The sequence below is a fragment of the Lipophrys pholis genome, assembly GCF_963383615.2.
Source record: "Lipophrys pholis genome assembly, chromosome: 17".
Taxonomy (NCBI): Eukaryota; Metazoa; Chordata; class Actinopteri; order Blenniiformes; family Blenniidae; genus Lipophrys; species Lipophrys pholis.
In genome coordinates this window covers 26,337,456-26,361,157 of record NC_137643.1, presented here as the reverse complement: position 1 = coordinate 26,361,157, position 23,702 = coordinate 26,337,456, and the positions used below count along the sequence as shown (strand labels likewise).

The window sequence follows — 23,702 nt, the reverse complement described above, 5'->3', positions numbered from 1 at the left end:
CGACCGGGGCCGGCGCGGGCCTTCGCTTTCCTGGGTCTGGGGGCGGGTCTGGTCCGGGGCGCGGCAGCTGGGGCCGTCTCTGCCTTTCTGGGTTGGGGGGGGGGGGGGGGGGGGGGGCGGTGGGTGGGCCTGTTCCCGGGGGTGCGGCGGGACTCGCCGCCGGGGTTGGGGGGGCTCTCGGCCCGCTCGGCCCGGGGGCCCTGCTCTGGCCTTTTCTCGGCTTGGCGGCTTGGGTCGGGGCCTGGGGCCCTTTATCCTTCTCTTGTGGGCCCCTCTTGCCTGGGGGGGATTCCTCTCTGCATTCTCCGTCGGGTGCTTTTTGGGCGGGGGCGTGGCTCTCTGGGGTGGTTCGCTGGGGTCTCCCCGGGCCTGGGGGGCTTCCATCTGCCGGGGTGGCGGGGTCCGGGCCCGATGGCCTCGGACCCCGGCGTGTCGCCACGGGTCCCCCCACAAAAGTTCCGGTCACACCCAGTGGACAAGCCACACACACACACACACACACACACACACACACACACACACACACACACACACACACACACACACACACACACACACACACTTCCACTCCTCACGAAAGGTGCTTCTGAAGTTGCTTGTTCTCTATCATCATTTGTTCAAACTCTCAAAATCATGTTCCTCTTTTGTTGTCACCTCTTTGTTAATTCATGTTCCTGCTTCACGTTCCTGTCTAGATAGAGCTGCTCAGGCTGGTTAATCTAAGAAATCATCTTACTGTCTAGATAGAGCTGCTCAGGCTGGTTAATCTAAGAAATCATCTTACTGTCTAGATAGAGCTGCTCAGACTGGTTAATCTAAGAAATCATCTTACTGTCTAGATAGAGCTGCTCAGGCTGGTTTAATCCAAAAACTGTTGTAAAATATTTGGATCAGTGTGATAACTGCAAATAATATATGTAGCACAACAAGGATATTGTATGTTATCCCCCTCCCCCCTCCCCCCTCCCCCCTCCCCCCTCAACTTCTCTTCTCTCTCTCTTTGAGCGTTCCCCCCCGGTCGTGTACGGCAGCCATGCCATCTTCTGACAGAGGAGACAACAGGAGGAGACTCCAGGTCTCTCCCTGTTCAAGACCAAAAACTGTTCTGACTCCGAAGGTTCTAGATCACATCATATTGTTGGCCCAAGCTGCCGAACAGGACAAGGGCAGAAAAAAAAAGAAGAAAGTTGGTTATTTCTAGGTCCAATGATGGTGTCTGCTCCAGTCATGGTGTTAGGTCCTGGTCTGGACTGCCGGGTTTTTACCTTGACAGTCTCATCATTGAAAACACTGTTGATGCTCACAAACATGTTTTATTATTTTATTGTTTGGTGTGCAGTCCGTCCACACAGGTGAGACCCGCTCACTGACAGCAGCATTCATAATTAAATAAATACACATATAAATAAATAAATAAATTAACAAACAAACAGAGGTAAATGGAACAGCTGTGAATCAAATTATATAAAGGCACAAACCAAAGACGAGCGTCACGTTCAACAGCAGGGTCCCGTGGTCTCAGGTCTGGGACCTGGAGGAACCCGGGTGGTGGGGGGGTGGGGGGGTTCTTTAACGTGATCCAACCTTTAGATCCACAAAGAGGAAGTGAACGGGACTCAGACCTGCTGGTTCTGATGAGTAACCCGAACCAGACTCACTCATCAGATCCAGGCACACTTCAGGGCTCCAGAGCCCACCTGGACCTGGTTCTGGACCAGGACCTGGTCCCGGTGGACTTTGGCTCTTTGGATTCTGGTCTCAGAAGAGCAGGTTGAGGTCGGCCAGCAGAGCGTCCACTTCACCGATTGGAGTTTTCCAGAAGTTAAAGGACGAGAACTCGGAGAGTTCAGCCTGCAGGGGGCCACAACAGTAAACAACAAACATGAGGAAACTATTAACAACAACAAATAACCATAAACAACAACAAACACAAGGAAGCTATTAACAACAACAGACTAAATGAGCTGTAAACAAACTGTAAACCAGGGAGTTTTCCAGAAAGGAGGTTGAACAAACTCAGAGTCTCTCCTGAACTCTGAGACAAAACTGTTGAGTTTCCAGTTCCAGAGCAGCTGATCTGAATTGGTTCAAGTAACTCTTGAGTATGTGAACCTTGAGTTATGCACGTGCACAACCAGTGGTCTGGACTAGGAACCCTGATCAACAGATCCAGGATCTCTCCTTCCTGGTTGACTGATCCAGACACTGGGTCCTGATCACCGTTACTACCAAGCAGGTTATCAACTCTCTGGTTCAACCCAGACCTTCACATGAAAGGGGCGGAGTTTGCAGCGTCTGACCAATCACACACAGAGAAACCCTGCAGAGCAGTTTACAGATTTACTGAAGGAGCAGTTAATCTCTGAGATTATGAAGAATTCAAACATCCAGCAGCTCAAAGCAACACTGCTGCTGCAGCCAGAACCTTCCTGACTGGTAATCCTGACTTGGTGAGATTATACCAGATTAATTTATCAGCGATATGAACGGACAGCACGTCTGCTAATCAATCAGTTTCACTTTATTCCAGCAGAAACGTGTCGGGCTGAACTTCCTCACTGATCTTCTTAAGTTTATATTTTCTATCCAGTTGTTTTGAGTGTTTGATGTTGGAATATTAATTCATCACCGTGACGACACCAGGAGTTCTGGTTCCATCAATTCATGGTTCTGCAGGTCTGTCAGGTGTGATCATGAACCTCATTATTCCAGATCAACAGAACCTGGAACAAGTCCAGAACCAGAACCTCCTTCAGAGCCTCAGAGACCAGGATTTATTTTATTATGTCAAAAAGATCTCTAAATTAATTGATCATCTCCTCTCTGCTGCAGCTCAGAGCTCAACCTGCCCACCAATCACCATCACTGAAGAATGGGCGGGGCATTTTCCAAGAGATCTGATTGGTCAGGAGGCGGAGCTCTGACCTCTTATCCAGAACATAACCTGCTCCGGAGCAGGTTAAACATCCAGCATCTGTTACCATGGTGATTTATCCTGGTGAGAAGTGAGCGAGAGTCGTAGTACAGAAAACCAGAGTTAATCCTGAACTTATCTGGAGAAGAGGAAATCCAGCCTCAGAATGAAAAGCCATCATCAACAGAGCCCCATTACCACCAGTCACTATGGCAATGGACTGAAAACCCAGTTATTTCACAGTAAAGGTCCCAGTGCTGCAGCAGCAGAGACGACCACTGGGAGAAAACTGCAGCCAGAGTGACTTAACTTAACTTTAGATGGCAGCAGACAGGTAAAATAATAAATAGGTGTAAAATCTGAATTTCATTGAGGAGCAATCCAGGCAATTTGGAAGCAGCTACAAATGAAATGTAAAATTATAATTTTCACATAACCACTTATAAAAGAGATTATTAATCTCAATGTGGTTCTCCGGGCTAAATAAAAAGTTCAGAATGGAAAGGCAGATATGTTATAATTGCACCTCACTTTGATTTTAATTTAGGGATGTCCCGATATAGATATCAGATCAGGGCCGATATAGGTGATTTGTGACTGATCGGGAATCTGCAAATCCAGCCGATCACCCCGCCGATCTTAAAAACAACTTTTTCTATCAGCTGCCGTAAAGCAGCCCCGTGTGCCACCTGCCGTAAACTGAGGTGAGCAGCCTGAAGCCACTGAGAGGATCAACCAGCAGTCTGGAGGGAGTTTAAGGTGGATAACCAAACCAGTCCTGAGAGGTGGAGCACCAGAGCTTCACCACAGCCCTGAGAGGTGGAGCACCAGAGCTTCATCACAGTCCTGAGAGGTGGAGCACCAGAGCTTCACCACAGCCCTGAGAGGTGGAGCACCAGAGCTTCACCACAGTCCTGAGAGATGGAGCACCAGAGCTTCACCACAGTCCTGAGAGGTGGAGCACCAGAGCTTCACCACAGTCCTGAGAGGTGGAGCTTCACCACAGTCCTGAGAGGTGGAGCACCGGAGCTTCACCACAGTCCTGAGAGGTGGAGCACCAGAGCTTCACCACAGTCCTGAGAGGTGGAGCTTCACCACAGTCCTGAGAGGTGGAGCTTCACCACAGTCCTGAGAGGTGGAGCACCAGAGCTTCACCACAGTCCTGAGAGGTGGAGCTTCACCACAGTCCTGAGAGGTGGAGCACCAGAGCTTCACCACAGTCCTGAGAGGTGGAGCACCAGAGCTTCACCACAGTCCTGAGAGGTGGAGCACCAGAGCTTCACCACAGTCCTGAGAGGGGGAGCACCAGAGCTTCACCACAGTCCTGAGAGGTGGAGCACCAGAGCTTCACCACAGTCCTGAGAGGTGGAGCACCAGAGCTTCACCACAGTCCTGAGAGGTGGAGCTTCACCACAGTCCTGAGAGGTGGAGCACCGGAGCTTCACCACAGTCCTGAGAGGTGGAGCACCAGAGCTTCACCACAGTCCTGAGAGGTGGAGCTTCACCACAGTCCTGAGAGGTGGAGCACCGGAGCTTCACCACAGTCCTGAGAGGTGGAGCACCAGAGCTTCACCACAGTCCTGAGAGGTGGAGCTTCACCACAGTCCTGAGAGGTGGAGCACCAGAGCTTCACCACAGTCCTGAGAGGTGGAGCACCGGAGCTTCACCATAGTCCTGAGAGGTGGAGCACCGGAGCTTCACCACAGTCCTGAGAGGTGGAGCACCGGAGCTTCACCATAGTCCTGAGAGGTGGAGCACCAGAGCTTCGTTTAACACAACTAATCTGATAAAACATCTAAAAAGTAAACATGCGGTGGAGTACGCTCAGCAAACACCATCATCTGTGGTCAATAGATGACGTAATGGCCCCCCTCCTCCCCCCACCGCTCCACTACGTCCCCTAATAACCAGAACAATCAGGGACTAGAAGCTCGGGTGGAGCTGCAGAAGCTAGAAGCAGGCGGAGCGGGGCCATAGACCTATAAAACTAGAGTGATATATAGTGGTTTATGTGTTTATGTGTAGAAGTCTACTTCTAAATTTCTATGTGGTCTGTCTTCTTCTGCTTTTTGTTGTGTTTGGTGAGTCACAGCGCCCCTAAAGGCCTGGCATGTGTACTACATGCCCTGAAGCCTCGTGTTGAGCCGTGTTCATAGTGAGGGGTGACGGAGGTTTTGGAGAAGGACATGGAGGACAAAGATTGTATTGTGAAAACGTTTTTGAGAGTACTATGTTCAGAATACTTTAGTCAAACAGGTTTTACCACTTTGAAGTAGAATGAAGTATTTATACTTCACATTGAACTGTAAATGTTTAGTGACATTCAGGTCAAACCTCTCATACTGCTTTAAGGTAAACTGGAATTTAATACACAAAGAAGTTACATTGGAGCCTGAGAGTATTTATGTTTAAGATTTATTTATTTATTTTTATTATTGTATTTGCACTTTTTTAGGACTTATTTTCACCCCAACCAGCCAAAGACACTTTGAAGTGGAATTGGTTTTACTGAATACTGTTTTACTGTTTAAGTTGTAGTTTTTTATACTTTATATGTTAGTCAAACTGATTCTCTGGGTTTCATTTTTATTTTTTTTAATTTGCCACAAAATGCAGGTGAAGTAGTTTAAGTTAAGGTAAATAAGAGAAACAAGACTGCAGAGTGTACTAACTGGGTTTTTGTTCTTCTGACTGAATAAAGTTTAAATAAGTTCTTAAGAGAGGAATTCTGATTCAATAAGTGAGTTTTACAATAATTTCTAGGTAAACAAAGCTTCTGCCAATAGTGCTTTTAGCTCCAGACGTCTTAGTCGCTCCAAAAATGAGTATATTTGCAATAGTAATGTGAGTATCGGATCGGGGAAGTATCGGTATCGGCCGATACTCAATTCTGAAAGATCGGATCGGTATCGGGGGCCAGAAAGTGTGATCGGGACGTCCCTAGTTTAATTGTAGTATTTAGCATTTCAATTGATAATTAAACTATTAGATTAAAAAAAAAATCAATTCAGTAGCTACAAGTAGTATTTTAAACCCCTTAAAAAATGTTATTTAAACTCCTTCTCTGTTTATATCCTACTTTGCGCTGTAATTTCCAGATTATTGAGCGCACCTGAATATAAGCCGCACCCACCAAATTTAAAAAGAAAAAAAAGAAAGGTTGGACTTACGTGATGCACCTGAACGCATCACCCACGTTTAACTTTCAAAAAGCTCTTTGAAACATAAAAATCTAAAATTGCTCTGTCATTGTTTAAACCGCCAGGTTCAAAGCTTGTAATAAAACTTGCGGCTTATAGTCCGGAAATTACAGGAGATTAACACAAAGTTTACACCTTTTTATTTATTTTATGTTTTAAACCTCATCTGGGCCGGAGGACTCTCTTGTGACTTAAATTATCTCAAGTTATTTCTGCCTCGATGACGATCGGGTTTGGAAATAATGGACAATCTTTTTTTGGAAGCTGCTTCTGGTGGGAGGAGCCAGGCAGGAACTCAGGACTTCTTCTGCTCAACCTGTCAGAGCGGAGAACTTGGAGTTTCCCTCATTTCAGGGTTAATGTACTCAGAGTTTTCATATAACCCGCTTTCTGGAATACTCCGTATGTTGTAAAGAATCTGTAAACAGTAAATAGGCTGTAAACAGTGTAACCACAGTAAACAGATTGTAAACACAAGTTTCTGGTCTGACCTCATCCCCGAGACTCCCCCCCTGGACCTTGTCTCTTCCTGCGCAGCCATTGGCCAGCTGGCCGGCCGTCAGACCCAGACCCAGACCCAGGTCCTCAAGCTCGGACAGCTCCAGCTCCGGGATTGGCTGCCTCCAGAACAGGAACGAGTCGAACTGACAGTTCTCCATCGAGTCGCGGTCTGACAGCAACAACAACAAACACGTCAATGCAAACACCACAGAGGGGCGGAGTCACAGGCTCATTCACCACAACATCTTCACTGAGGGTCTGGTTCCGTGTCTGAGGGTCTGGTTTGGTCTCCGAGGGTCTGGTTCTGTCACTGGGGGTCTAGTTCTGAGGGTCTGGTTCCGTCTCGGGTCTGGTTCTCTCTTGGGCTGAACGATTAATTGCGTTTGCGTGAGCGAGCCGAGCAGAGCAGCAGGGAGAGAAGTCAAATGAACCTGCTGCACAATGGCCTTGTTTTTAGGGATGGAGCCGATCCGATCCGGGATCGGGTTCTGATACCAACATAATTCACGGATCAGAAATTTCCGCTCCAACCTGCAGAGGTTCCTGATCCATGATCCTGGTCTGATCCATGATCCTGGTCTGATCCATGATCCTGGTCTGCTTCATGGTGCTGAAATGATCCCCAGTGTTTCCCTGCTGCTGCTCTGCTCGCTGGCTGCAAACTGTGGACTGGATTTCCTGAAGGGAGGCGGGTCTCAATGAGACCAGGAGGAATGAGTCAGGAAATCCAGTCCACAGTTTGCAGCCGGCGAGCAGGCTAGGGAAGTAGCACTGTGCTATCCAACTTTTCATGGCAACATGTTGCTGATTGGAGGGATTTTAGTCTCACAACACCACAAAGCAACACAGCAACGTGGATGTTAGCAAAGCAACGCAGCAACGTGGATGTTAGCAAAGCAATGTAGCAACGTGGATGTTAGCAAACCAACGCAGCAACGTGGATGTTAGCAAAGTAACACAGCAACGTGGATGTTAGCAAAGCAACGCAGCAACGTCGATGTTTGCTAAGCAACGCAGCAACGTGGATGTTTGCTAAGCAACGCAGCAACGTGGATGTTAGCAAAGCAACACAGCAACGTGGATGTTTGCTAAGCAACGCAGCAACGTGGATGTTAGCAAAGCAACGCAGCAACGTGGATGTTTACTAAGCAACGCAGCAACGTGGATGTTTACTAAGCAACGCAGCAATGTGGATGTTAGCAAAGCAACGCAGCAACGTGGATGTTAGCTAAGCAGTTGTTCAGCGAGGCGGTCGCTCCGCCGCCAGACGTCAGCGTTTTAAAACTCCAGCTCTCCGAGGAGAACGGCGCTGACCGCGCCATCAAAACAATGAACAGCAGCTCCTCTGCTGGAGCAGTCGATTCACACCCCCGTGAAGCTGCGTCCTACTCCGCGCTAAACTCCCTGAAAATAGTCCCAATCATTTGTGTTGTTCGAGCTGTTGGTGCTGCGTTGCTAAAGAATTTCCCCAGAGATTAATGAAGTGATTCTGAGGTTTTAAAGATATAAGAACTAGTTTATTATGAGATGATGACGTCACGCAGACCCCCTCATTGTCCACATGGAACTAAAATACTTTGTACTGCTTCTTTTCTGTCCTGATACTAACCTCAAGGTGTCTTTAGAGAGAATACATGTATACATTAGTACATTTCATACTTTACTGTAGAGAGGAGTTTATTACAGCCTCATATAAAGTCAACAATAATGATAATAACACACAGTACTTAGTAAGTTTACTACTGTCATTGAAGTAGAAGATAAATAAACTGTCTTTCATATTAATACACGCTTCATTTGACTTTATCTTAACATGAGCTTAGCCTATAAGAAAGAACAATTTATGTAGAATAAATCTGATATTGTTTATTATTATACACACTGATTTATTGTGTTTGTTGAAAAATACATGAGAAGAGAACCTTGAAAAAATTATCGCAATTAGATTATTTTCCAAAATCGTTCAGCCCTAGTATTCTTTCTGAGGGTCTGGTTCTGAGGGTCTGGTTCTGTCTCAGGGGGTCTGGCTCTGTCTCTGGATATTTGCTGTCTGAAACAGGACCCGGGTGTTGAAGCTTGTTGGACTGAATTAAATCAGTCCTGGACTCCGTCCTGGTCTTTCTGGGATTTTTATTTCGGGGTCTGTATTTTGGTCTCGAGGCTTCATGATGTCATGTGGCGCAGATCTGCATGTTTCTGATTGATTAACCGCTTGAAGGAGCGCTTGTTGTTCGAGGCGTGACCGGGACTCAGACCAGGATTCAAACCGGGACCCAGACTAAGACCCAGACCAGGTCTAGACCGGACAATGACCGGGTCCAGACACGTTAAGACTTCAAACGCCTCACTCGAAAATAGAATGAAACATTGCCGTGATTATATTTGAAGCAACGTGACGTCATTTTATCACGAAAAAAATCTCTGCCTTTAACCCACAAATTCGAATATCTAGAAAGGCGTGGCTCTGTTAGCGCGTGCGTTCACCCAGGAGTTCACCGGTAGTTACCTGTCGGTTATCGGCGGGTCAGAATAAAGCTCTGCTCTTTGTCCTAGAGCCGGTGGATCTGATGAACGTCTCTGCGCATGCGTCAGTCTCATCTCAACGCTCAAAATCAGCAATTCCGGTAAGTCTTTTCACAACAAAACTCTGATGTTTTCTAACAATTTCTCAAATTAAGTTTTTTGGTTTTGTATCTTTATTTAGTTTTATCTTTAAAACAGCAACAAAAACCTCAGTGACTCAAAGAAGAGCGAATCGTTTTCTGTTATGTTTGAATAAATAGGTCAACATGTAGTTTTATTTTGAAGTCATGCTTTTCTATTTATATGGGCTTAATATGAACTGTGTGTTCCTTTTATTATCCATCCAGGAATCATTCAAACCCTATTATTATTATTATTATTATTATTATTATTGTTGTTATTATTATTATCATTATTATTATTATTATTATTATAATACTCTGAATACTCTCTTGAACTCGTAACAACAGGTTGGTGGTCTTGGTGTGATGACTGCTGCTGTCCTGCAGGGGGTGCTGTGTGAGTTTGCAGGAAGCGCAGAGGGTGGAGAGAGGAGGAGGAGGAGGGAAAGGGGAGGAGGAGGATGAGGAGAGGAAGGGGCAGAAGTAGGAGGAGAGGAAGGGGAGGAGGAGGGAGAGCCAGGAGCGGTGTGAAGCTGGATTTCCTGGTTGGAGCCACACCTCAGAGCCGCGGACACGGAGCTGATCTTCTCCTCGTCTGTGGTGAGTCTGAGCTCCTGCTGCTCCTGCTGCTCCTGCTGCTCCTGCTGCTCCTGCTGCTCCTGCTGCTCCTGCTGCTCCTGCTGCTCCTGCTGCTCCTGCTGCTCCTGCTGCTCCTGCTGCTCCTGCTGCTCCTGCTGCTCCTGCTGCTCAGGGTTTCGCTCTCGGCCCTGTTGAGCTGTGTTCCTGAGCTCTGAGCCTCAGGAACTTCCAGCTGCTGACAGGAACTCCTCCTGTCCTCTTCTCCTGTCCTCTCCTCCTGTCCTCTTCTCCTGTCCTCTTCTCCTGTCCTCTTCTCTGCCTTCACTTACTGTGACCAACCAAAAACTCAAAACACTTCAAAATGTACCCCAACCTGCAGTATGTAAACATCTGCTAACATGTGGAAACTTCTGTAAATGTCTGACCTGGTAACGTGGGAACATCTGTAACATGTGCTAACGCCGCCCGCTAAAGCCTGAAACATAAAAAGGAGGCACAGACAGAAAAACATGTTTTGGATATAAGTGAAGTGAAATATAATGAAAGTAATTTGTTTGTAGTCTGATTACTCTGTATGTCTACAGGTGGAAGCTGCAGCTGTCTGGATTCCATTGTTCCGTTTCCCTGTGAGGAACTGGCTGGACGCTGTGATCTGATTGGCGATTGCTGTTGGTGGGGCAGTTTTCTTTGTCTGATGCCCCGGGGTTACCCCCTGACTGCAGCTCCTCCTCCGACCTGCAGGGCGGCAGCAGAGAGCAACAGCCGGCCGCTGGGCAGGCTCAGTGTCACCATGAGCGACTTCTGGCACAAAATGGGCTGCTGTGTGGTGACGAAGCCACCGCCGGTAATGCACACACGCTCTCAGGCGGTGGTTGTCCCCGAGTCGATGCAATGATTGTCTCCGGGTCGATGCCGTGGTTGTCTCTGGGTCGATGCGGTGGTTGTCTCTGGGTCGATGCGATGGTTATCTCCGGGTTGATGTGGTGGTTGTCTCCGGGTCGATGCGGTGGTTGTCTCTGGGTAGATGCGATGGTTATCTCCGGGTTGATGTGGTGGTTGTCTCCGGGTCGATGCCGTGGTTGTCTCCGGGTCGATGCGATGGTTATCTCCGGGTTGATGTGGTGGTTGTCTCCGGGTCGATGCGGTGGTTGTCTCTGGGTCGATGAGGTGGTTATCTCTGGGTCGATGCGGTGGTTGTCTCTGGGTCGATGCGGTGGTTGTCTCTGGGTAGATGCGGTGGTTGTCTCTGGGTCGATGCGGTGGTTGTCTCTGGGTCGATGCGATGGTTATCTCCGGGTTGATGTGGTGGTTGTCTCCGGGTCGATGCGGTGGTTGTCTCTGGGTCGATGAGGTGGTTGTCTCTGGGTCGATGCCGTGGTTGTCTCTGGGTCGATGCCGTGGTTGTCGCTGAGTTGGTGCAGTGTTTTCTGATTTCTGATTCTCGGTTCCTGTTGTTGAATAGTGGCAGTGGCCCTCAGAGTGGTAAACTGCTCCTCATCCTCATCTTCACCTCTCAAACACTTTGTCCAACAGGGCCGGTTGTTCAAAACTGGGTTATTTTAACCACTGGTTAAGCCCTAACCACCGTTAGCTAACCAAGTGTTAAATATGCGTTGTTTAAATCATGGTTAGTCATCCCGTTAGTTAACGTTGCTGTCAAAGTTAACAATGAGGTTAACAACAGTGGTTAGCATCCCTGACGCAGCTCCGCCCAAGGCTCCGCCCACTTTCAAGTCTCCGTGCTTCCGCGTGTTGTCTTAAACATAGTGGTGGAGGCAGCGCAGTGCTTTTATCTGCTCTATTAAACTACCATAAAACATGAGAAACTACGCTGCTACCAGGATGTTAAAGTGGAAGATGAAACCTGAGCTGGGTTATCAGACGAGGCTTCATGTTGCCTCATCTTCTTTTAATTTGACCAGAGAGAACAATCTAGAACGTGGCCTGAGTGGCCAGAGAGAAAAATAAGAACAACGCCTGGGAACCAGATAATAAGTCGTTACCTCAAGTTAATACAGCGAGGGAACCAGATCATTTAATCTCTGGATTGATGAAGGGAGAGGTCCTCATGAGCCAGCAGGGGGCGCTCCGCTAGGAGACGCTCCACAGAACTTCTTTCTAATGAAGCCAGACTTCTGGTTCCTCAGGAACTACTAAACAAACTACAAACTACTGGAAATGAAAACTTGGAGTTTTTAGAGCTAAAATGAGCCTTTTAATGGCTTCATGTGAAAGAGAACTTTAATCAGAGTGTTTACCTAGGTTACCATGGAAACGGCTGTAGAGCAGCGTTCTATCATTCTACACCTCCATTCCTCCATGTTGAAGCTTTTGATTCAGACACGTCCAGAAATAAAGTGAAAGGAGCAGAAAGTCACTATGGAATGTTGGAACGGTGAAAAATAAGAGCCAGGATCATTTCTTCCTGCTAAAGAGGAGACATGAGAATGAGATCTTCTCTTTCTGGACCAAGGAGAGTTTAACTCGTCTGGACTTCACAGGTTTAGTTAGAAAACACCAAGATCTAATGAGCTCCGTGGAAACGAGGCTCTTAAAGCTGCAGAGCAGCAAATATGAGGGGATGGAGGCGACATTGGTGAAAAATATAATACGAGGAAGGAGAGAGTAACTCTCTGTGTCCAGTTAGTAATTATTATCTCATTCCCACGTATTATATACATATATATATTTATTCCCTATGGCCACTTCAAGGCTCCATAAAGGCGTAACTCTTCATTTCAGTCTTGACTTATATCAAAGTTTAAGTCCTCGGTCCAGCCTGTCCTTCCTTTGTTGAACTGGTATCGTGAACGCAGCGCTGCCAGTGAACGCCATGGGGAGAGTTAACCACACTGTTAAAAAGTTAACGAAGGTGCGTTTACTTTAACATCAAGATAACACCCGGTTAAAGTTAACCGAGTTTTGAACAACAAGATAACGGTGCCATTAAAGTTAACAGTCGGTTAAATGTATTTAGCAGCTGGTTAAACGATAACCGAGTTTTGAACAACCGGGCCCTAATCAGCTGACTGACCTTTGACCTCTGTGGCAGTCACATGTTCCACCGTCAGTGGACAGTTTCTTATAAACGGCAGTGTTCTGACCAATGTCCCACCTTTTCTACTCTGAACCTGTGTGTGTGTGTGTGTGTGTGTGTGTGTGTGTGTGTGTGTGTGTGTGTGTCTGTGTGTGTGTGTGTGTGTGTGTGTCTGTGTGTGTCTGTGTGTGTGTGTGTGTGTGTGTGTGTGTGTGTGTGTGTGTGTGTGTGTGTGTGTGTGTGTGTGTGTGTGTGTGTGTGTGTGTGTGTGTGTGTGCTTCCTCTCTGTATTTTTAGAGCGTTCTGTTTGTTCTATTGTAGCACTACAGCAGCAGCTCACACACTCAGAACAGCCATGACTTCACTCAGGAAGTCACACTGAGCCTCTTTGTAAAGCTGAAAATAAAAGTCTGTGTGTCCCTCCACCTTCTGCAGCTTCAGGTCCGTGATGTCACTTAACAACAACATGGCAGACTATCTGCTCCAGGCAGAGCTACAAGAGCTGCTGGTGCTCTTTGCTTTAATAAGGCCACATGGTGGATTTCTCCAATACCAGAATGAGCAGAAGTAATCTCAGTGTCTTCTTCTCCATTTTGGCTGTATTTCTTTAAGAGTTAAGTACTCCATACTTTCCTACACCATCCATCTCCTCCCTCTTCTCTGTTTCCGGGTGGTGGTGGTGTCAGTCTGAGCACCGTCACCCAGATCACATTGACCCATTAAGAACCTTCCTGCAGGTGGAGAGCCCACAGGAAGGTGGAGAGCCCACAGGAAGGTGGTGAGCCCACAGGAAGGTGGAGAGCTCACAGGAAGGTGGAGAGCCCACAGGAAGGTGGAGAGCCCACAGTAAGTTGGTGAGCCCACAGGAAGGTGGAGAGCTCACTGGAAGGTGGAGAGCCCCCAGGAAGGTGGAGAGCTCACAGGAAGGTGGAGAGCCCACAGTAAGTTGGTGAGCCCACAGGAAGGTGGAGAGCCCACAGGAAGGTGGAGAGCCCACTGGAAGGTGGAGAGCTCACAGGAAGGTGGAGAGCTCACAGGAAGGTGGAGAGCCCACAGGAAGGTGGAGAGCCCACAGGAAGGTGGAGAGCTCACAGGAAGGTGGCGCCCGGCGAGGGACATGAACCCTCTACCTAGAGACTGAGAGTCTGATGCTCTACCTACTGAGCTGGACGGGGGACATGAACCCTCTACCTAGAGACTGAGAGTCTGATGCTCTACCTACTGAGCTGGACGTGGGCCGTTGTACTACATCATTTTAAATAATGTTTATGGCGCCATGTGGATGGAAACAAAAGATCAACCAGGAGAAAAAGATAATTTTGGCTCATTTGGACAGGAACTAAAGTGTGTGTGTGTGTGTGTGTGTGTGTGTGTGTGTGTGTGTGTGTGTGTGTGTGTGTGTGTGTGTGTGTGTGTGTGTGTGTGTGTGTGTGTGTGTGTGTGTGTGTGTGTGTGTGTGTGTGTGTGTGTGTGTGTGTGTGTGTGTGTGTGTGTGTGTGTGTGTGTGTGTGTGTGTGTGTGTGTGTGCAGAAAAAGAAGAGGAGGAGGATTGATCGCAGTATGATTGGTGAGCCGACAAATTTCATCCACCTTACACACATCGGATCAGGAGAGATGGCAGACGGCCTGCAGCCGGTCAGAGAACACACACACACACACACACACACACACACACACACACACACACACACAGAGTTTCTTGATGTTTTGTTCTTATCGATTGTTGAATAAATTGTGTTTCAGTCTGGATCCGTTCAGGAGCAAATGAGGTCGAAAGGACCAAACATGAACGTCAGGAGCAGTCTGTTAACCTGTAAGCTCACACACACACACACACACACACACACACACACACACACACACACACACACACACACACACACACACACACGCCTCAAAAAATAAAGAGACCACTAAAATAACACATCCTTGATTTCAATGAATGAAATATTCCACTTGAATCTTCATTACATAGTGGAATGCGTGGAACATAAACGTGATCAATGTAAATCAAAACAGTTATCCCCTGGAGGTCTGGATTTGGAATCGTACTCAGAATAAAAGTGGAAACTCAAATTACGGGCTGATACAACTTAAGTGGAACTTCCTCCAGACCAGTCAACATGAGGCTCAGCAGTGTGTGTGGCCTCTACGTGTCTGTACGACCTCCCTTCAACCCCTGGGCATGCTTCTGATGAGGCAGCAAATCTTCTCCTGAGGGAGGTTCTCCTGAGGGATGGCCTCCTGGGGGATGTTCTCCTGGGGGATGTTCTCCTGAGGGAGGTTCTCCTGAGGGACGTTCTCCTGAGGGAGGTTCTCCTGAGGGACGTTCTCCTGGGGGACGTTCTCCTGAGGGACGTTCTCCTGAGGGAGGTTCTCCTGGGGGATGTTCTCCTGGGGGACGTTCTCCTGAGGGACGTTCTCCTGAGGGAGGTTCTCCTGGGGGATGTTCTCCTGAGGGACGTTCTCCTGAGGGATGGCCTCCCAGACTTGGATCAAAGCATCAGTCAACTGTGTGAATGGAACAAGACACTACGTCCCACAGGTGCTGGATTGGATTCAGGTCTGAGGGACGGGCACCCCAGTCCAGAGCATCAATGCCTTCATCATGGAAGAAGTGTTGACACACTTCAGCCACATGAGGCCCGGCATTGTCCTGCATCAGAAGGAACCCAGGAACCACTGCACCAGCATCTGTTCTCACACTGGGTCTGAGGATCTCATCCCGGTACCTGATGGCAGTCAGGGTACCTCTGGCTAGCACATGGAGGGCAGTGGGCCATCCAAAGAAATGCCTCCCCACACCATTACTGACCCTCCACCAAAGCGGTCATGCTGGAGGATGTTGCTGCAGCAGAACGTTCTCCACAACGGGATGTGGGTGTGCTCTCATGGGTGAAGAACACAATGCGCCAGTGGCCAAGCTGCCAACCTTGCTGTTCTCTGGAAAATGCTAGTCACTCTGTACGGTGTTGAGCTGTGAGCACAAGCCCCACCTGTGGACTTCGGGCCTCATCCCAACCTCTTGGAAGCTGTTTCTGACAGTTTGAGCAGAATCATGCATATCAGTGGCCTGCTGGACTCTGGCAGTGCTCCACTGTTCCTCCTTGAACAAAGGAGGTGGTAGCGGTCCAGCTGCTGCCTTGTTGCCGTCCTACGGCCTCCTCCAGGTGTACTGGCCTCTCTACTGGTGTCTTCTCCATGTCTCCTGATGTCTAAATGTGTCCTGGTGTCTCCTCCATGTCTCCTCCATGTGTCCTGGTGTCTTCCTCCATGTGTCCTGGTGTCTCCTCCATGTCTCCTCCATGTGTCCTGATGTCTCCTCCATGTCTCCTGATGTCTCCTCCATGTGTCCTGGTGTCTCCGCCATGCTCTGGCACTGTGCTGACAGACAAAGCAGACCTTCTTGCCATAGCAGCATTGATGGCTATCCTGGATGAGCTGCACTACCAGAGTACCTTGTGTGGGTTGTCGACTCCGCCTCTGTCAGGGGCTGCAGGTGGACCCAAACTCAGACTCACCAGATTCCATAAAAACAGTTTATTGAAGAAAAGCTCAGGTAGGGTAAAACTCCAAACAAGAATGGAGAAACGAAACCAGAGTCGAGGGAACACAAACATAATGCAGGGGGAATAACGAGACGAGCCGACCCAGACAACAGAGGGAGAGGAATTTAAATACTCGGGGAAAGGACAGGTGCAGACAGAAGGAGAAGACCATTGGATAATTGGAAAGGTGAGGTAAGACACATAGAGGCAGATGCAGACAGGGACCTGACAGTACCCCCCTTCTAGAGCAGGCACCTGATGGCCCAAAGACAAGAGAGACAAGGGAGGAGGAACTAGAGCCTGGGGACTTGAAAGTCGGGGGACTTGGGACTCAGAAGGCTCGCAGGCCAAGGAACTCTGACACTAGGGACTCAGAGAGGTAGGGACTTGGAGGGCTCTAGGAAGCAGGGACACAGGGGGCTCTGGGAACACAGGAAACTAATGGACTCAGGAACAAAAACTCTGAAAAGAACGGCTCATGACGGGCCGGGGAAGGCCAGCTGGAGAGAAAATCCCTCTCCTCCAGGTACAGGTGGGGTCGCCGTCGAATCTTCTGGGGCATCTGGACTGCCACCACTGCACCGCTTCTGTGGACCTTGCCAGGGTCAGCAGATGTCCTGGGGCCCCCTCGGAGAAACAGAGAGGCGGGCCGGCTGGACGGGAACCGGCCACATGGGAGCCAGCCGGTCAGGAACAGGCCCCACAGGGACAGGAGCCTTGAAGAGACGAGGGGCGAGTAGAGTCTGCTGGGTCCATGCTTTTTCGGCTCGTTCTGTCAGAACAGAGAAACGAAAACCAGAATCCAGGGAACACCAACATCACGCAGGGGGAATGACGAGACGAGCCGACACAGACGACAGATTGAGAGGGGTTTAAATACATGGGGAAAGGGAAGACACGGGGAACTCGTGGGCCGCACATTCACACATAAACACATAAACACAGCTCCGACTCACCACAAACGATGATTCCTGAAAACTCTGGCCACAGTGGAGATCTGGATGAAATCCATGTCTCTGGTTGCATCTAAACGGGGGTAGGCCGATATTTACGTCACAATTCTCGACGTGGTGTTTTTCTCCAGGATTCTGATTGACGATCATGGCTGCATGCTTCTTGCTACACTGACCCCTACAGGTTTGGTATGCTCATAGCAGCGCTGAACCAGGGGTATATGCGGGTCTGTGTAAATGAAGATTTTTTTTTTTCTTTTAAAGGGGACATATCATGCTAAATCCACTTTTTTAGCCCTTAAATGCATGTTGTTGTATATTTAGAGTGTTTAGAAGTACAGAAAAGTTCAAAGTACTCTCTTCAGGTGCTCCGTTGATATCTTTATATTCTGTTTTGGTCATATTTTGCGATCGGTTTCGATTTTTCTATTCTCTATTACGTTTTTTGAACAATGACGTCACAGTATTCTCAGCGGAACTGCCAAATTAGGACATCGACATTTCGAGCAATCCGCCATTTTTGTTTCTCGCTGCGATTTTGTAGTCCAACCGAAGTTACGAGAGGATAAGTCGAAATGTTCGGTTGTTGGATGTAGTAACCCACAAGCTTCGTTACACCGTCTCCCAGCATCAGAACCTTTTCCAAGTGCCTGGTTGAGTTTTATTTTTCACAGAAATGTACCCACATCTGTGGGTAAGGTCATTTTTGTGTGCGCGAATCACTTTAAGGACGACTGCTTCAGCAACCTCCGCCAGTATAAAGAAGGATTTGCCGAAAGACTTGGTCTGATTGAGCGGTCAGTTCCTTCTATCTATGGAGACGACGAACAGAGCACTTCGGTAAGCTGTATATAACGCTAAAAAGTGTGATGATAAGACGTCCCTGTCATTGTTTTGTTAGCATTAGCAGTTGCACCGTCTTCATATGTTAGCGCTGTGTGCTGGTTTTAGATTAGAATGTAACTTCTGTGTTAAATAGTCGTTGTAATACAGGCAGTATTGTAGTAGTGGGCATGGATGGAGAAGTTAGTGTAAATATAGTAACACACCATTGCGTTACATCCATATGAAGACGTTGTTCTGCAGGTGCATCATGGTCATTTTCATCTGGCTCCGCCGGGTCCGACTCTGGCTCCAACATGTATGGCTGGATGGACAAATCTTCCCTTGTTGACATTTTGTAAATAATGTGTGAATATAAAGTTTCTGCGCCGCTAGATAATTGTATCTGTTCTATCAAACTACAAAGATGGCCGAACAGGGTGGAGTTGAACCGAGTGTCACCTCTGCAACCTGGAGAGGAGGCGGGGTATGAAGAGACCGCCCCAAAACGAGTTGCTCTCAGAAGCACATCAGAAAAGGGGTAGAAAAGGGGCCTGTGGAGCTCTAATGATGAGGGATTCAGACCCAAGCATTGCAGTTCCGCTTTATATAGACCACAACTGTATGATTTATATGTAAAAAGGAAGGATTTAAAAGCATGATATGTCTCCTTTAAAGGTAGAAGGAGAAATGTCGTTTTTTTTTAAAAACCCAGGTACGTGTGAACGTGGCCACAGAGACCCGACAGGGTTCACTGGCTGATTGCGTCTCATTTCCACCCGTTTGTTCCATTTGCACAACAGCAGGTGAAACTGATTCACACTCAGTGTTATTGACTTGGAGTTATATTGTGTTGTTTATGGTTGCTTTATTTGAGGTTTTTTTTTTGAGCATGTAAAAGGTTTCTGCTCCACTGATATTATGGAGTGGGGTGTTTAATTTGAAGCTTCAGTGGAGTTTTCTTCTCCTTGGCTTAGTTCATTGAAGCAGAATCCAGCAACAGTGGAGAGTCGACCACAACACAACATGTCCATTATCAATAACCTCATCACCCACTGGTGATGAGGTGACTTACAGTGCGCTGATGCCTGAAGGGCTTGGGGATCTACATGGTTCCGGTCCAGAGGTACCAGCTTGTCCCAGAGATTTTCTTTGGATTCAGGCCCAGAACAGCTTATGGAAACGACTCACTCACTCACACTCTTTTGATGTTTTGTTCTTAAATGTTTTTGTCATATTGATTATTCAATATATTGTGTTTCAGTCTAGATCCGTTCAGGAGGAGATGAGGTCAAAATGACCAAACATGATGAACATCTGGAACTGTCTGTGAACACACACTAAAATGTCTTTTTTTTGTTTGTTTCAGGACTGTGTTGAATGGCCTCAGACCAGCTGATTGACCTCCTCCTTCCTTTTTTCTTCACCTCCTCCTCCTGAGCTGACCCAAAGACTGAACATCTAAAGCTGCCTGAAAGAAATAAGGACTACAACTCCCAGCATGCCTCTCTGCCTCCTCAGCCATCTCTCTGTTCACCACCAGGGGGCAGGCTGGAGGAGGTTTCCAGTCAGTGTTAGACAACGTCCCTGGACTCCATCTCCCAGCATGCCCTTCGAAATGACAGAAAGTCTGTATGACTATGGGTATGACCGAATTGTCCCTCCTATCTCCTTATCTATCGACTTTACCTTAACATCAGGTAACCTTGGACGTCATCCAGGGGGGATGACGTCCAAGGATTAAGGAAAGGTGTTAGGAAGCTTCCTAAAGGAGTTAGGAAAGGTGTTAGGAAGCTTCCTAAAGGAGTTAGTAAAGGTGTTAGGAAGCTTCCTAAAGGAGTTAGGAAAGGTGTTAGGAAGCTTCCTAAAGGAGTTAGTAAAGGTGTTAGGAGACTTCCTAAAGGAGTTAGTAAAGGTGTTAGGAAGCTTCCTAAAGGAGTTAGGAAAGGTGTTAGGAAGCTTCCTAAAGGAGTTAGTAAAGGTGTTAGGAGACTTCCTAAAGGAGTTAGTAAAGGTGTTAGGAGGCTTCCTAAAGGAGTTAGTGAAAGGTGTTAGGAGGCTTCCTAAAGGAGTTAGTGAAAGGTGTTAGGAAGCTTCCTAAAGGAGTTAGGAAAGGTGTTAGGAAGCTTCCTAAAGGAGTTAGTAAAGGTGTTAGGAGGCTTCCTAAAGGAGTTAGTGAAAGGTGTTAGGAGGCTTCCTAAAGGAGTTAGTAAAGGTGTTAGGAGGCTTCCTAAAGGAGTTAGTGAAAGGTGTTAGGAGGCTTCCTAAAGGAGTTAGTGAAAGGTGTTAGGAGGCTTCCTAAAGGAGTTAGTAAAGGTGTTAGGAGGCTTCCTAAAGGAGTTAGTGAAAGGTGTTAGGAGGCTTCCTAAAGGAGTTAGTAAAGGTGTTAGGAGGCTTCCTAAAGGAGTTAGTGAAAGGTGTTAGGAGGCTTCCTAAAGGAGTTAGTAAAGGTGTTAGGAGGCTTCCTAAAGGAGTTAGTGAAAGGTGTTAGGAGGCTTCCTAAAGGAGTTAGTAAAGGTGTTAGGAGGCTTCCTAAAGGAGTTAGTGAAAGGTGTTAGGAGGCTTCCTAAAGGAGTTAGTAAAGGTGTTAGGAGGCTTCCTAAAGGAGTTAAGGAAAGGTGTTAGGAGGCTTCCTAAAGGAGTTAAGGAAAGGTGTTAGGAGGCTTCCTAAAGGAGTTAGTAAAGGTGTTAGGAGGCTTCCTGAAGGAGTTAAGGAAAGGTGTTAGGAGGCTTCCTAAAGGAGTTAGTAAAGGTGTTAGGAGGCTTCCTAAAGGAGTTAGTAAAGGTGTTAGGAGGCTTCCTAAAGGAGTTAGTAAAGGAGATCACGGTGGTGAGGCAGTCAGACTTTCACTTAGTAATGTAGTAAAGTCATAATAATGCAACGGCGGCTCTAGTTAGTGACGTCTGCCATGATGGGGAAAGAACTACAAGTTTCTGAAAATGAACTACAAAAAGTTAATCTGGGTTCTAGATGATTTCAAGTGGTTCTAGGCAGATTATTGCTTTGCTAACTTACATGATCTGCTCCTTTTTCAGTCATCCTGAGTTTCCCTGAACGCTCCGATGAGCGGGTTCCTTTAAATGTTGTCGCCGCAAGGAATTGTGGGAGAACATGAGCTGGTCTCCTTTGGTAAAGGAACCATCAGTGGTTCCTAGGCTAAAGGAGGTTCTAAAGGAAGCATCAGTGGTTCCTAGGCTAAAGGAGGTTCTAAAGGAAGCATCAGTGGTTCCTAGGCTAAAGGAGGTTCTAGAGGAACCATCAGTGGTTCCTAGGCTAAAGGAGGTTCTAAAGGAAGCATCAGTGGTTCCTAGGCTAAAGGAGGTTCTAAATGAAGCATCAGTGGTTCCTAGGCTAAAGGAGGTTCTAAAGGAACCATCAGTGGTTCCTAGGCTAAAGGAGGTTCTAAAGGAAGCATCAGTGGTTCCTAGGCTAAAGGAGGTTCTAAAGGAAGCATCAGTGGTTCCTAGGCTAAAGGAGGTTCTAAAAGAAGCAATGAGCCTCCTTTCCTTTGCTGATTGAGAACTCAGACAGTCCTCATCATGGCCGCCACACAGAACAGTTCCGGGGCTAAAGAAAAGGCGATAGATAAGGAGTTAGGAGGGACAATTCGAACGTACGAAAAGTGTTAAAAAGTTTCCCATGATTCAGCGTGGCATCCTCTGGTTTGGAAGACCTCTTCAGACTACATTCCACAGCGTGCCTCAGTGCGCTCTCTCTCATCCTTCCAGGAGTTTCCAGGGTCAACTCCTCCAAATCCTGCTATACTGGACTGTGTTTGTTTTTCTAGATGTTCCTCTTTAAAGTTCTCTCTTGTTGCTCCATCAGTTTGGGGGGTCGCGCTCTGGTCCAGGGGCCCTGAAAAGGTTGTCATGCGTGTCTGCAGTCTGAGTGTTTGTTTCAGTCCAGAGTCCATTTCATGTTTTTTCTACAACCAACAGAATATTTTTATCAGAAAATCTTTGTAACTTTTATGTGTTTTGAAAAAAACCCGTTAAATTTCAGCACTTTTTAAAAAAACAAAAACAAGCTCGAGTCCTTGAACATAACACTTCAACATTTAGCATTGTATTTATTTCTGTGCTGACGGCTTTACTAAAACAAACACACACACACTCACACACTCCTGTGTGTTCCTCAGCACTTTAAATGTTCTGCTCCCAAAAGGACCAATAAAGAGTTTCCATTCACTCTTTTATAGTTTTTATCTTCTTTTTTTTTACATGCATTGTATCATTTTTGTCCATTTTATCTTTAATAGTCGTTTATGAAAAAACATTTTCCAGCTGAATAAAAACAACTCATTATCAAACAGCTTTTTGGTTCACTGGTTGCCATGGTAAAACTGCTCACTGCAGACTTTAAGCTTGTTGGTAAATTTAATGTGAAAATACAAACAACTTCCTGTCAGTGCTTCGTGTGATGCCTTCTCAGGAGATTCACTCCTGCTGGATCACCTGGACAGACTATCGTCGTACCTGCAGGTGAGAACAGTGGTGAGATTGAACTAATGTTCCTGAGGCAAATAAAACAATACAGACTTAATTGGTCTTAATCTAATGAATGAATAGATTGACTGACTCTCTGACGCAGTCGGGGATCTGCACATGCTCTGTGGGGACGAGGAGCGAGAGCTCCTGCAGGCTGTGGACAAACTGAAGCTTCCTGCTGAACTTTGAGCTGAGGAGGCAGAAGAAGGAGGAGGTTTTCATGAAGAACAGTAGCTCTGAAACATTTTTCATTAATTTATTCCTCTAAAAGGGACCGTGAACAATTTAAACCTAAATGTTGTCATTCGATGCATCGTAGCAGAGTTAGCGGGAGGCTAATTCACATCTGCAGTCCCGTGGCAAGTAAAAGACGGTCCATACATAAAGACATTCACAGGACAATGTTTAACACAGGACGCATACCAAGACATGAGATATCACTAAAAAATAAAATGACCCCGACTTGTCCCTGCCCACCCCCACATCAACCAGACAAAAGATTAAAACTAGTAAGATCAGGCCGGTGCTGGACCAAAGACCAGCAGCATCGATCAGTGAGTGCAGTACTGGCTGCTTTCCAGATGTTCCTTCATCTCACTTTTAAAGCCCTTGATGGTGGAACATGTCCTCATAGCGTCGGGCAGCTGGTTCCACTGTGTCGTGGAACAAGCTGCTAAAGCTGAATGTCCAAAAGTGGAACAGCGGAATGGTAGAGGGCAGTCCTGCAAAGAAGCGACTCTGGTTGATCTGATGGAGTTCATAGAGCGCCGGGAGACAAAGTTTTGTAAACAGCCAGGAGCCATTGGGAACCTTTAAAACCAGGCATACGTTTGAGAAGACTCTAAGATTATAGAACCTTAGAAAGTGGTCTTTAGCCACCATGTTACACTGGAGGTACATGGAAGGGTTTTATCAGAGACCTTTAAGTGTGCTGATGATGAAGAGGAGCAGACCTGATGAAGGGTTTTATCAGAGACCTTTAAGTGTGCTGATGATGAAGATGAAGAGGAGCAGA

General features: G+C 47.1%; 3 protein-coding genes across 23 annotated transcripts in view; 1 reads left to right on the top strand and 2 right to left on the bottom strand.

Annotated features, from left to right (window-relative positions):
• Positions 1 to 1,298: 1,298 nt before the first annotated feature.
• mllt11 (MLLT11 transcription factor 7 cofactor) lies at positions 1,299 to 9,223 on the bottom strand. The gene is made up of 3 exons (XM_080485479.1): positions 9,122 to 9,223; positions 6,606 to 6,784; positions 1,299 to 1,851 (listed from the first exon to the last, which is right to left on the bottom strand). Exons 2-3 carry the CDS (start codon positions 6,771 to 6,773, stop codon positions 1,759 to 1,761), a joined length of 261 nt encoding a protein of 86 aa, XP_080341605.1. The 5' UTR covers positions 6,774 to 6,784; positions 9,122 to 9,223; the 3' UTR covers positions 1,299 to 1,758.
• A 522-nt stretch (positions 9,224 to 9,745) lies between these two features.
• Positions 9,746 to 22,506, top strand: cdc42se1 (CDC42 small effector 1). 2 transcript variants are annotated; one of them, XR_013936161.1, is made up of 7 exons: positions 9,746 to 9,860; positions 10,424 to 10,683; positions 14,407 to 14,511; positions 14,620 to 14,689; positions 19,569 to 20,114; positions 20,952 to 21,422; positions 21,541 to 22,506. XR_013936161.1 is itself a non-coding variant. In XM_080484635.1 (5 exons), coding segments are annotated over exons 2-5 (327 nt in total). In that variant the 5' UTR covers positions 9,754 to 9,860; positions 10,424 to 10,533; the 3' UTR covers positions 19,571 to 22,387. The 2 variants fall into 2 exon arrangements, 1 of the variants encoding a protein (XP_080340761.1); XM_080484635.1 differs by having other exon boundaries at positions 9,754 to 9,860; positions 19,569 to 22,387.
• Positions 22,235 to 23,702, bottom strand: part of LOC308122645 (bcl-2/adenovirus E1B 19 kDa-interacting protein 2-like protein) — an 8,268-nt gene continuing 6,800 nt past the window's right edge. For 9 of the 20 annotated variants that reach the window (XM_080484615.1, XM_080484617.1, XM_080484618.1 and 6 more), the window contains 2 exons: positions 22,779 to 22,877; positions 22,235 to 22,675 (listed from right to left, as the gene is read on the bottom strand). In XM_080484615.1, the coding sequence (XP_080340741.1) occupies positions 22,651 to 22,675; positions 22,779 to 22,877 (124 nt within the window). In that variant the 3' untranslated portion in view covers positions 22,235 to 22,650. Of the gene's footprint in view, positions 22,676 to 22,778; positions 22,878 to 23,607; positions 23,641 to 23,664 lie in introns of those variants that run through there. The other 11 variants (XM_080484611.1, XM_080484620.1, XM_080484622.1 and 8 more) reach the window with 5 other exon arrangements.